The sequence below is a fragment of the Heteronotia binoei genome, chromosome 6 (assembly GCF_032191835.1).
Source record: "Heteronotia binoei isolate CCM8104 ecotype False Entrance Well chromosome 6, APGP_CSIRO_Hbin_v1, whole genome shotgun sequence".
Lineage (NCBI taxonomy): Eukaryota > Metazoa > Chordata > Lepidosauria > Squamata > Gekkonidae > Heteronotia > Heteronotia binoei.
The window spans coordinates 124,015,794-124,029,189 of record NC_083228.1 but is presented as its reverse complement, the minus strand read 5'-3'; the positions used below and the strand labels follow the sequence as shown (position 1 = coordinate 124,029,189).

The following is a 13,396-nucleotide window of genomic DNA, read 5'->3' as shown; positions in this document are numbered from 1 at the left end:
CTACAAGCATAGACAGCTTCAAGAGGGGGTTAGATAAAAATAGGGAGCAGAGGTCCATCAGTGGCTATTAGCCACAGTGTGTATATATATGTATATGTGTGTGTGTGTGTATATATATATATATACACACACACACACACACACACACACACACACACATACACATACATTTTTGGCCACTGTGTGATACAGAGTGTTGGACTGGATGGGCCATTGGCCTGATCCAACATGTCTTCTCTTATGTTCTTATCATAATATACTGAACATCAGATAATATAAAATCAGTATTTTAGCAGAGGTTGTATCACAGCATAGGGTCAGCCAATGGGACCCTACTCTGTTTGGCAGCAACTCTCCAGTGTAGTCAGATCCTACTGGACTCCAACTTTGCTCTTCAGACAGTAGACTTTCGCCAACTGCCTAAACCTTTTAATGGGAAATGGTGGGGACTGAACCTGGAACCTCAGTGCTCTGTCACTGAGTCTAGGCCCCTTTATCTAGCCTTAATTTTTACAGTCAGAATAATACAGAGCTCTTCAATTTTAGTGTGTGCGCGCGCACACACATACACACACTACCGGGAAATGTCAAAACATGACAAATTGTCAACAATCAAGCACAATACTGAAAATACCAAGTAAATGTGCATGTCTAGTTCAGTCACAGACAGAATGCTAAGACAGCTAAAAGCAATGCATTCATTTCCATATGTTTAAACAGCCCAGAAACAGATGCCTATTTTCAAAGATGTCACAGTATCTATCCAAGACTGTCAGCCCTCGTGCACAAATGTGAGCATCTCAGCAGCTTTGGACTTTCATTCTAATATTTATACATGTACAAATGACAAGCATAAAATCTTTCCAGCCACTGTAGCTCACCTGACGTGATATTCTGTTGCTGGCCTAAGGTCTTTCAGTTTATATTCCAATTCTTCTCCACTGAAAAAAACAAATGGTACAAAAAATAGCAATGTAATTATTTAGAGGTATTTGTACTCCCTGCATCTAGAGTCATCAAGGAAAACAAAAACTGGCTCATGAGCCACAAAAGTACTTTCAACTGCACAGACTTGTTGACAAGATTTTTAATGATGATGATGATGATGATGATGTTGGATTAATACCCCACCCTTCACTCTGAATCTCAGAGTGGCTTACAATCCCTTTACCTTCCTCCTCTACAACAGATACCCTGTGAGGTGGGTGGGGCTGAGAGAGCTCTCACAAAAGCTGCCCTTTGAAGGACAACTCCTACGAGAACTATGGCTGACCCAAGGCTTTTAAAAAATCTTCGTGTTTGTGTCCTTTATAAATTTATATCTCTGCTACCTAATCATAAATAGGTACACACATGGCCTGGCCCAACCTGCCATGGCTCGGACTAACCAGGTCTCATTTATGTCAGATTTGGCCCTCATAACAAATGAGTTTGACACTCCTGCAAGAGGTTTCAAGACAACAGATATTCAGTGGTTGCTTGCCATTGCCTGGACTTCCCTGGTGGTTTCCAATTCAAATATTAAACAGGGCCAACCTACTTAGCTTCTGAGATCTGATAAGGCTGGGTTACTCTGGGCCATTCAGATTAGAGTAGGAGTATTAGGAAAATGCTGTTGGGTCTTTCCTCTCTTATCCCCTCCCCAAAAAAAGTTGGTTTCCACAAACTACAGTTCTCATGCCAGCTATAATGTCCTGTTCTTTTTTTGCTAGAAATAGTCACTGGCTAGCCCCCTGTCACAAGCAGGGGACCAGGAAGGACCTGCTACTGGCCACCACTCTGGAAAGGGTATGTCTCGGAAGGCCCAGAACAACCATTGTTAGCCAAATTGCCTCTGAGATCGAATTGGGGAATTGAATTTTAATAGGCAAATGGCAAGAGCAGGATCAACGACCTATTTCTACGGATTTGGAGTTCCCCAGAGACCCAATAATAAGGAGATTTGGGTCTAAAATTCAATATGTTTATTGGAAATATAGGCTTAATCACACAGTTACTCTAACACTCATACAATCATAAAGAACTAGGAATACAGAGGTGAAAACTGGATAGAGACATTCTTCCTACTTAACAAAACATCTTCTATCCATGACCGAAGAGAGGTGGGGACCCAAGCAGTATAACAATAATTGTAAGTGCTCAAAAGTTTGTTACAAGTGCTCAAAACATCAAGTGAGTTTTAATTATAAGTGCAAGTGAAAAATAGGATGCAAAGAAAATAACAGCCCTGATACAACTAACTAAACGTTCCCTAATGCCAACAGACTCACCACCCTCCTTGGATGAGGGATCCCTCCTACTACTGCCTTTATCCAGTTCAGCATTCCCAGAGAGAATATCCCTATCTTGTAGCTAGCCTTTTAGTGCTTTCCTCCCAGTCTCACCCCTCTAGCCTTCACTGGGCAAGCTTTCCCTCCTAAACTTCTGCCCATCCAATCAGAGGGACAGAAGGAATCCTGGGAAATGTAGGCCCAGTTACTACTCCAATACAGGCTTCCCATGAGCCTGTAGGCTACACTAGGCCTAGGATCATGACACCCCCTGCTAGAGCAAATCACACTGAAGTGGTTGTGCGAAGATCATTTCCAAAACCACACACAATGGATACAACACAGCAGGTTTACTCATACCTGCAGTACCGTCTGGCTTAACTTGCCCATAAAGAGAAAGTAACCAATCCTAATCAGCTTCACCAGCTATTACAATTAGGTGATATCCAGCTGATGGAAGTACTCCCAGATACAAAAGGAAGCTTCATAGATTTCTAGGCTAAATGGCCCCTTTTAAAAAATGAAATGTGTGGACTACACAGTAGTCAAGCTGGCATGTCATCAACATTCCACTTTTGAAAGTCACTGGGATATGTATATAAATACTTTGGAGGAAGCTTTTCCAGCTGGTAAGCATGATGGAAAAAACTAGTGGGTAATGTGAGAGGGAAAAAAGAGAAGGAAATGGCAAAATGTTAAGAACTCTGAATGTAAAAGGAACAATCGGGGGATGGGGATAAGAGCAGCAAATCCTACAGATACCCCTTAGATGGTAAAAGAAGCACCAAATCACAGCATATTGCCCACATCTACCTGTAAATTATTTTGTACTTTCCATCTCTCCCTTTGTCTGATAAGGCCACTTCGTAAGTACAGGTGTAAGGCAAACCATTGCTGTGTCTGTCTCCATTTAAAAGGCCAGCTGGAGGAGACCATGTGAGCAAAACCGTTCTTGCTTGAATATTCGATACCTTCAGGGAGGAAAAACAAATGAGGCATTAGGATAAATTTTATGAGGCATACTGAAATCCTAACAGATACATCAATGCACATACATGCACACCATGTCTGCCCCTCCCAACAAATCAGTTAAAGACAAAAATCTGTCTAGGAAAAAAAATTAGGTTGCCAGGGGTACACCTAAACTATGTGAAACAAAGTGGTACAGTCATAACAGGATTATGCCACATGTGCAGTCCGCCCACATTGCTATGAAAAGCTAGAGTTCAAACACACAGCCTGCTGAAATCCAGTGGGTTTCAGATGGGTACCAGGAAATAGCATACAAAATGGACAGTGCACAGTGTTCACAGGATCCTGCCCCTTCCACCCCCACCCATGGCTATTCTACTCCTACCTTGTGAGTGCCGAAGCGTCTAGTCCACTGAAGGAGCATCATAGCGCCCAAGGCTTTTTTTGTAGCAGGAACTCCTTTGCATATTAGGCCACCCCCCCCGGATGTAGCCAATCCTCCTGCAGCTTACAGTAGGCCCTTTACTAAAAACCCTGTAAACTCTTGGAGGATTGGCTACATCAGGGGTGTGTGGTCTAATATGCAAAGGAGTTACTGCTACAAAAAAGCCCTGATAACGCTAATTCCACAACAGAAGCCTTGGAACATGCAAGGCAAGGCCTAGTATGATAATAAGATGCTGGACAGGATATCACCTGCCATGCTCAGAGGTCCCCAATTTAAGAGAGGGGCTATAGATCATTGGTAGAGCATCTGCCTTGCATGCAGAAGCTCCCAGATTCAGTCCCCAGCACCTGCAGTTTAAAGAATCAGGCCACAGATGCTGTGAAAGACCTGAGACCCTGGAGATTTGATGGACCAAGAGTCTGACTCAATACAAGGCTGCTTCACAGAGTCATAGAGTTGGAAAGGAACAACAGGGTCATCTAGTCCAATCTCCTGCACAATGCAGGAACTTCACAAATACCTTCCCCAAACACACACACATCCCAAATGACCCCTGCTCCATGCCCAGAAGATGGCAAAACCTCCAGGATCCTTTGCCAAAGTGGCCTGGAGAAAAAACTGCTGATTGACCCCAAAGTGTCAATCAGTATTTCCCTGGGCATGTAAAAAAGAGATGCGAGAGCCAAGCACATGCGTTCATGTGGATGGTAGCAACCCCAACGCTTCCCTGTGTTTCAAGCATCTCAGCAGGAAATAAAGAGTCAACAATACTATACTTCTCTGCACATGCTGGAAGCGGACTGTCACTTTCATTCCAGATTACACAATCTATTCTGGAGACAGGGCAGAGTAGAATAGGACCATTCAGCCTTCCAGTAACACTTTCTGGAGGAGAACAATGCCAGTCTCAAGCAAACAAGTTTGTGTGTGAAGCTCAGACTCTGATACCTTCCCACCACAGGAATGACTGCAATAGCGAAGGAATTAATGTTGATCTCTGCTTTCAGAGGTCAACAGCATTTGAAAAGTGTTATCAGCAAATACAGTTAATCTTAGTCTGATACCAAAACAGTCATAACATCTCAAAAAAATGTAAAAAATGAAATCTTAACAAGATCCAATCTTTTTAATTAAAAAAAAACCCACCATAGTTTTGTAAATAGGCTAAGTTTATCAATCTGAGGAGGATTTTTGTGTAGCATTAACATTTTTCTGAGCTTGCGTAAAGAGGAACAGCTTCAGACACCTGGACTGATTAAAAGTGACATCCAATTAAGCCAGACGTCTGTAGTGAAAGCTTAGCGCCTCAGATCAGACAGTGCAATTAAAATGCCCCAGGTACCCTAATGGAATGAGACGGTAGCCAAGAACAAAGATATTTACAGGTTGGTGTTGTTTTTTTAAACCCACGGCCTCTTGATATCAATTAGAAAATTTTATAGGTCAAAGAAAAATGAGGAACAGACACATCCAAATTGGATTTCAGGGATGGGTGGGCAATGCACCAACGTAACTAACTAAAAGAAAGGAGAAGTTATTTTTTCTCTCTCTCCCTCTGTCTCCAGTTCTTTTATTATGGACACATGCTTGTATAATTGTTTTGCATACATTCAGACAGGGACTTGGAATCTCATATACAGTACCCAGCCAATGTTCTATTGGAATAGTTTCTTTCCTTTACGATCACTACCAAGGACACACGTATCCATGTAGCACATATGGCTAAGTGAAAAAAAAAAAAATCTCAAAACAACCCCCCCTCCTCCTGTCCTTCTATGAACTTTAATGATCTGTAGAATCTGAAGATTAAAGGAATAGAGATTCCCACAGCCCTCACAGATGACAATCCTTGGCATGGGTTCAACACAGAGAACAACAACAACAGGGCTTTTAAAAACATCTAGGAATGAGCAGGCCGTATTGCTCATGCTGCAAAGAGGATGGAGCTCCCATTTCCAGCTGGAGGAAGGTGAGAGGGTAGGAAGAGGACGCTGACAGGTACCCTAGCAGATAGATCCAAGTGGTCAGCCATGTTGGTCTGAAGCAGTAGAACAAAGTATGAGTCAAGCGCACCTTTAAGACCAACAAAATTTTATTCAGAATGTAAGCTGTCGTGTGTTCTAAGCACACTTCACCAGACAAGGAATCAGGGGAAGTGTGCTTAGAGCACACGAAAGCTTACATTCTGAATAAAACTTTGTTGGTCTTAAAGGTGCAACTTGACTCATACTTTGTTCTATTGATCTGCAGAGCAATGAAAGAAAGCCACTAGCAGTTTTATTGAGAGCATCTGAGATGCAGTGGTGAAAAGTTTCGGTCAGACTGCGAGTTAAGCAATCACTTCTTCGACCCTTAGCCAGGAGCAGGGCTTTTCTTGTAGCAGGAATTCCTTTGCATATTAGGCCACACACCCTGATGTAGCCAATCCTCCAAGAGCTTACAGGGCTCTTCGTACAGGGCCTACTGTAAGCTCCAGGAGTATTGGCTACATCAGGGGTGTGTGGCCTAATATGTAAAGCAGTTCCTGCTACAAAAAAAGCCATGGCCAGGGGTGTTCACTCTGTACAACGAACCCTTAAAGCAGATCCCAAAACCTCACCTGCAGAGGGCCCCCCCAGCTGTTTCTTTAAAGGTATCAAAGTCATCATCAAGTGATACCAAATCAGCACTGTGGGACTCAACCTGTGGTGTTCTTTGAGGAGCTCTCCTCTTTAATTTGTCTAATGTGTATGTTAGACATTTGAGCAAGATTGTCTGTAACTCTGGAATAGAATATTATCAATATGTTGATGGCACCAAGCTGTTTATTTCTTTGACTAAGCTACCAGAAGATGCACTCTTTGTTCTTGGGCAAGATACCATCAACATGTAACTGAGGGATAACAAGCTGAAACAATCCAGACAGAAACTATGCTGGCGGTAAGGCTCATGTTCTGGAGGGGACTGTGCTGCCTCCCCTCTGCCCCAATGTTTCTGTCATGTGTTCTGTTATTACAGGATTCTGAACAGTATTCATGTCAGTGTCCAGTAGAAATTCCATCCCTTTCCACTACAAATCAGACTGATTGCTTCAGTCCTTCTGAGTTCCATTTTTTCATTAAGTGACCTTTTATTTTATTCCTATGTAATGTTTCCCTTTTATCAAGTATATCTAACATGGATGATCTTCTGGAAGTTACACCTTCTGTCAGGCTGGTGTTCACCATGGAAATGGCCTCCTCAGTGGTAGCTCCCAGATTATGGAATCAACTTCCTGTCGGGGGTTGGAGATTCAGGACCGTGGCCCTTTCAGGCTTGCTTTAACAACATGCTGGCTCAAGACCATGAGGTTTATAGATAATGCTTACTGTGTTTTGCTGTCTGCTGGATGAGTTATCTCATCTTGATTAGTTGGTTTAAGGAGGAGCTGTGGTTCAGTGGTAGAGTGTACTTACTAGATTGTTTTAATGCTGTTAAGTTAGTGTTTACTGTTTTATATTGTTAAATTTAAAGGCTTTTTAACCACTGTATGTTTTTATAAAATGTTGTTAGCCGCCCTGAGCCTGCCGAGGTGGGGAGGGCGGGATAGAAATAAAAAATTATTATTATTATTATTATAGAGCATCTTCTTGGCATGCAGAAGGTCCCAGGTTCAATCCTTGGTATCTCCAGATCTGGCAGTAGGTCATGTGGCAGACCTCTGCCTTAGACCCTGGCGAGCCACTACCAGTTGAGTAGACAATACTGACTTTGATGGACCAAGAGTCTGATTCAGTATAAGGTAGTTTCACACGCTCTATTGTACCCTAGTTTTGTTCTCCTTCCTGAAAACTGCTTTTATTTAAAAGTAGTCCAGCAATCTTCTATATAATATATATACACACAAGTGGTAACTTCCATATTACTTTTTTCTGCATGGCTCTCTGATTTGGTGTGCACATGTATAAATGTTAGACAGCAGCGTGCAATATACAGTTACTACTGGCAGGAATCCCAAGTAGCCATATTACTCACATATGTTCTGAAGTCACAAGTTAAACATGTGGGTCATCTCCAATGAATGCATATTAAACCTTTATACCAGACTGCCCTATTACATAATCACCACATACCACACACATGGAAAGGCAAAGCTACAAATAGTATGCTACGAATGCTGGCCTGAGAGTTGTACGTCTTTACAGGGGTTATTTCTGTACTCCGGCTAACTGTAAAGACAAGTGACTAACGGTCTGCCTCCCACAAACTTCAGCAGCAGAAATGAGATGCTCAAGACAAGTAGCCGCAGCCGTGCCAAGGTGGCATCATAGCTCTTGCTGAGACAGACCGAGGGAGGCAGCAGCTACACCCAAATCTCAGCCTGGAGGGTTCAGCAAGGGAGAATCCCATGGTTAAATGGCGAGAGCTGAACTCCAAAAGGATAACCCATTATCCCAACAAGCAGAAGGTGCTTTAGTGATCAGAGAAGGTAGGAGGAGGCTGCCTCTACTTGTACAGGTATGGACAAATCAGTGGCTTCACACAGCAGCCAATGACAGGTTGCACATCTACCAATACAAAATTGAAAGCAATTTCCCCCTCTTCCATGGGGAAAAAAATGTATAATGGATGTCAAGTTTCACTATTGTGTAAAACACTCTTCTCTGAATTTTACATACCTGTGGTTTCTCAATCCCGGAAAGAATGTCTTGAACCCTTTTTGTTTCCATGTCACATTCTGTGCAAAAAGAGGAGAGATCCAAATGTTACTATCACACAGTGGAAAGCAAGTTCACAATTCACCCAAGCTGGAATTCACACTGTCTAAGCTACTCCGTGTCTCTGTGTTACACACTGCCTTCTAACCCTGGTTAAGGGATGAAGAGCAGACTGCAAATTTAGGGGCTGTTTAACCCCCTTGCAGCACAAGCATCCCACATGGTCTACACTACAGCTTACTCCTGTGCTGAAGGAGGGAGAGGAGAAGATTGGATTTATAACCTGCTCTTCACTACTCAAAGGAGTCTTGGAGTAGTTTACAATCACCTTCCCTTCCTCTTCCCACAACAGACACCCTATGAGGCGGGTGGGGCTGAGATAGTTCTGAGAGAACTGTGACTGGTCCAAGGTCACCCAGCTGGCTGCATGTGGAGGAGGAGTGGAGAATCAAACCTGGTTCTCCAGATTAGAGTCTACCACTCTTAACCACTACACCCCACTGGCTCTCTTAGAGTTTGTGGCAAACTAGGTGTTGAAACCAGTTTCAACCAGAGTTGACATCAAGGTTTTAGAGCAAATCAGCATTAATTGCTGAATCCAAATTAAGGCTAGTGCCAGCTGGATAAACAAGAAACCCCCACTAATAGTGAATGGTTTAATCACATATGGCACAAATGACAAAATTGAGGCATTATTAAAGACCTATAATGAAAAACTGGCAGAACTCAGAAAAATGTATTGAACAATGGTAATCATTTATCACATTTTGGAATGACAAAGTTAGTGATAAAATTTTGTCTTACACATTTCATTAATTCCTATGATCAGGAATCTATGCATATTGCTTCAATTATTCCCTGGTTTATACAGATAGTCAAGCTTATTTCATTGAATGTTTCTGAATATGTCATCATAATCATGTACGTAGACATAAATCAGTTAATCATATACAAGGTACGTAGACTGATTTGTTTGTATTTTGCTTGTCTCACTGCTATTCAAGATATGTAATCTTATTTTAACAATAATACTAACAATTTGTTTAAAACAGTGCTTGTGCTGTACCTCTTCTGAAGTATACGGGGAGAATCAAACAGGGCAGGCAGCAGAGGATAGGGCTCACAAAAATGGGTTTAAATTAAGGGAGGGGAGGTACCAGCTGAATATTAGGGAAACCCTTTTTACAGTAAGAGTTGTTCAACAGTAGAATCAGATCCCTAGGCAGATGGTGAGCTCCCCTTGCATTGAGCAGGAGGTTGAACTAAATAGCCTATATGGCCCCTAACAACTCTGTGATTCTATGATTTGAATGCTGCTCTATATTACAGCATTCCTCCAAACAGTAATCTCACATGTTAGAAAGGCCAGGCTATAAGCTGAGAAAAATTTTTTCTATAAGGAATATTTTTATTTAATGAATTTTTGATCATGCGATCTTCCTGGGAAGTCTGAAGTGGTAAAAACCCAATACAAGTTTATAGTCTCAGTGAGAATCATGCCAAAGTGCAGAGAGGCAGAAACAATTGCTGGGGGAGACAGCAATTCCATATTGACATCTCCCTAAATTTAAGCTGTGATGTGAAGACAGCTGAAGCCACCACTGTGGGTGGCTGGAGGGCTCTTCCATATATGGGCGACTTGGCTACTGTGTCCAAGAGTCAAGTTCCATGTTCTTTGTAAATGCAAGAATTTCAATGACCATTTTTCACTGGCCCCCATGCTTCTAAAACAAGGTTTTGTAAACCACCCCATTGATCTTTTTGTGCATGTTTTTTGGTGGTCATTCTTCAGAGGCCCACATTTGGAAAAACACATTCTGGAGTGCTTAACTGACAGAAGGTATTATTGACACTTCATTTGCTGACCTATGAATATTTTAACACAATATGACAGCACCACGTTTCCCCAGGCAACAATCTAATCAGATGTTTCTGCTTTTGTGACAAACCACAGCAAGTCTGTGCATCTAAACCAGACAACAAACCTCAACTGGAAACTCCAGCTAATCCCAAGCTTGAAATAGGGAAAGCAAAACCATAGTTCATCAGTATGATGCAACTACGGTTTGACCCAGGGCTTTTTTTTTGTAGCAGGAACTCCTTTGTATATTAGGCCACACACCCCTGATGTAGCCAATCCTCCAAGAGCTTACAGAGCACTTAGTACAGGACCTACTGTAAGCTCCAGGAGGATTGGCTGCATTTTTAAAATTTATTTTTTATTTATTTGATTTGATTTATACCCTGCCCTCCCTGCCAAAGCAGGCATCATGGGGGTGTGGCCTAATATGCAAATACATTCCTGATACAAAAAAAGTCCTGGTTTGACCACAAAGCTGAAAATATCAAGGAGAGTATGGGTGGGATCCAGTGCGAAATTTCTACTTTCCCTTAAGCCCTTAGAAGTGGAAATGTTAGAAAAAGTCCACGGTAGTCAATGTTCCCTCTAAGTTGTGGAGTCTTGTGAGCAAAAATTCTACTTTGTGAGCTGCTAGCATTAAAGTTGTGAGCAAGTGATTTGGCTACTGCATAAATTAATTGGCTCTGGGACCATTTTTCCTGAGCCAAGACAAAAATGTGTGAGCTGGAGACTAAAAAACTGTGAGCTAGCTCACACTAACTCAGCTTAGAGGGAACACTGGTCCCTGTATTCCTATCTGCATCTCTGCAGGTTCTTTGTGCAACCAGTTTTGGGGTGCTATCGTATACGGAGGGGACAGAACCAGGCTTTGCACAAAATGTTGTGCAAGTGGAACAACATCAAGTCTGTTTTTCTCCCACTTGTGCATTGTTGGATTCAGGCCAAGGGACCCCAGTCTGAACCAAGCCTCCAAAGTCAAACTGTATCTCGTTCTGGGTGCCTTGTGATGTCAGAGCTCCATCTATCTCTCCCCTACCTAGCCATTGCTAGTAAACTGTCCCATGTGACACAAGAGTGCATAAAAACAAAGTTACAGTTTGCTTATTTAGTCTGCTAAATAATTGCTGTTGCTGCATTACAGATGGCTATAAAATAAAAACAGACATTCAACAATGTTACAAAAACATAAATGCTTTTAGCCCACCTGCTGTGCACATGATATACTTTAATCTATTAATTAACGATTATGGTCTGGAGGAGACTATTCCCCTCTGGCTAAGGCTTTTCTCCACCAGAGTAAATGTTAATGGAAAAGGAGCAATTGGATACAATTCAGTGGAAGGGATCCTGCCCAGGGAACCAGATCCAAACATTCTGTGAACAGAGCTTCTTGTGAGCAAGAGGCTCTGCATTCACTTAAGTGTCAGCAGCAGCTCTCCGTAATATATTCTCATTGTATGTTCAAAGCAACCAGGGCTTTTTTTGTAGCAGGAATTCCTTTGCATATTAGATCATACACACACACACACCCTCGATGTAGCCAATCCTCCAAGAGTTCACAGGGCTTACTGTAAGGTCCAGGATTGGCTGCATCAGGGGTGTGTGGCCTAATATGTAAGAGAGTTCCTGCTACAAAAAAGCCCTGAAAGCGTCCAATAAAACTGGGATGCCCCTATTTGTTTGGAGATCTCCACAGCGCTGAATCACCATAGAGCGCTAGGTTGGTATTCCTGTACTAGACTATGTACTTCCTGTGGCAATCAAGGAAAGAAGAATAGGATGTGACATGTCTGCTGGGTAACCTTGGATCAGTCACTCTCTTAGCCTTGCCCACCTTATAGGGTAGTTGTTGCATGGATAAAATGGAGGGGGGAGGAATAGGTGTAAAGCATCCTGAGCTACTTGAAGGAAAGGAGAATATATCAAATAATATATCAAACAGAAAAGCAAAGATTAATTCATACATGCATGTTCATCACATACCCTGACTGTGATTTCGGCTAATGACTTGAATATGTGGAAACAAATATCCATAGCAGACCAAAGGTCACAGAGCTTACACATGAACTTTCATAACTTCTTGCACAATGTTTTTCAGTAGAGACAGTCTGTATGCTTAGCTGCTAGCTACCAAGTGATGAACATGCATGTACAAACACTTGTCAGGGATGTTCTAGGAGGCTGATCCTGCATTAAGCAAGGAGGTGGACTAGATGGCCTTTATCGTCCCTTCCAGTTCTGTGATTCTATTATTCTACTTGCCCAGCCCACACAAATCCTAGTAGTTACAAGTAACGTATGCAGTGGTAAACCCACAATTCGGCCACCACAGTTCAGACGAGGCTCACATGAAGGAATGCTCACCACCACCATTCGGGAAGAAACCACATTACTACACATATTATTGTCATAGAGAAGACCTTCCTTGGTGAGTTTGACATTTCTATGTGGAGGGAATATTTTTACATGAAGGAGGGGTCATTGTGTGAATCCCCACCTACAGTTGAACAGGTCTTCCCTTTGAGAGAACTAGCATCAAAGTCACTGGAAGGAACAAGATGTGTAACCATCTCCTTTTTCAAGTTCAGAAAAGGAACATGCAAGTAGATAAGAGGACTGAAGCTTCAAAGTTTACTACAGTGCAGCTGCACACTCACACTAATAAAACAGGAAAAGAATCGCAAGAATACATTCTAACCTTTTGGAGCTGTAGCAACCAGGGAAAATTATTCAGACTGGTTTATTTGGTATTTGTTTTAAAGGCCTGTTCTTTTTGGATTGATAACTTATTTGAATTGCAAGCCGCCTCAAGTAGGATTCTAATGAGGAGGCACAGAAATCTCTTAAAATAAATAAATAGCCATAAGACCTAGACTTCCCCAGGACTAAACTGAGTAATCCAGTACTCAAACGCTCCCTTGCTAGACAGATGCTTTTAAGGAGGAGGAGAAGGGGAAGTGGTTACACAGATTGCGGGTGGCCCAAGGAGGGATGGAGACTAGATTCCAAAGGAATGAATTCACACAAGATAAGACGGAGTTGAAGCACAGCTTGCACTTTGTTGAAAATGTCACATGACTGACTTTTGGACAGGATTGTGCCAAGAGGCTGGACAATTACAGTGAGTGTACTTGCAAACCAACAGTTTCTGGCCTGCAGCCAAACTGCC

The 13,396-nt window shown here is 42.2% G+C and overlaps 1 protein-coding gene across 2 annotated transcripts in view; it reads right to left on the bottom strand.

The window, feature by feature from the left end:
* The window catches only part of FNDC3B (fibronectin type III domain containing 3B), a 387,437-nt gene that overhangs the window by 107,900 nt on the left and 266,141 nt on the right, over nucleotides 1-13,396 (bottom strand). For both annotated transcript variants that reach the window (XM_060242517.1, XM_060242518.1), the window contains exons 7-9: nucleotides 8,328-8,386; nucleotides 3,084-3,241; nucleotides 882-941 (exon numbers count right to left, since the gene is read on the bottom strand). In XM_060242517.1, the coding sequence (XP_060098500.1) occupies nucleotides 882-941; nucleotides 3,084-3,241; nucleotides 8,328-8,386 (277 nt within the window). The remainder of the gene's footprint in view (nucleotides 1-881; nucleotides 942-3,083; nucleotides 3,242-8,327; nucleotides 8,387-13,396) is intronic.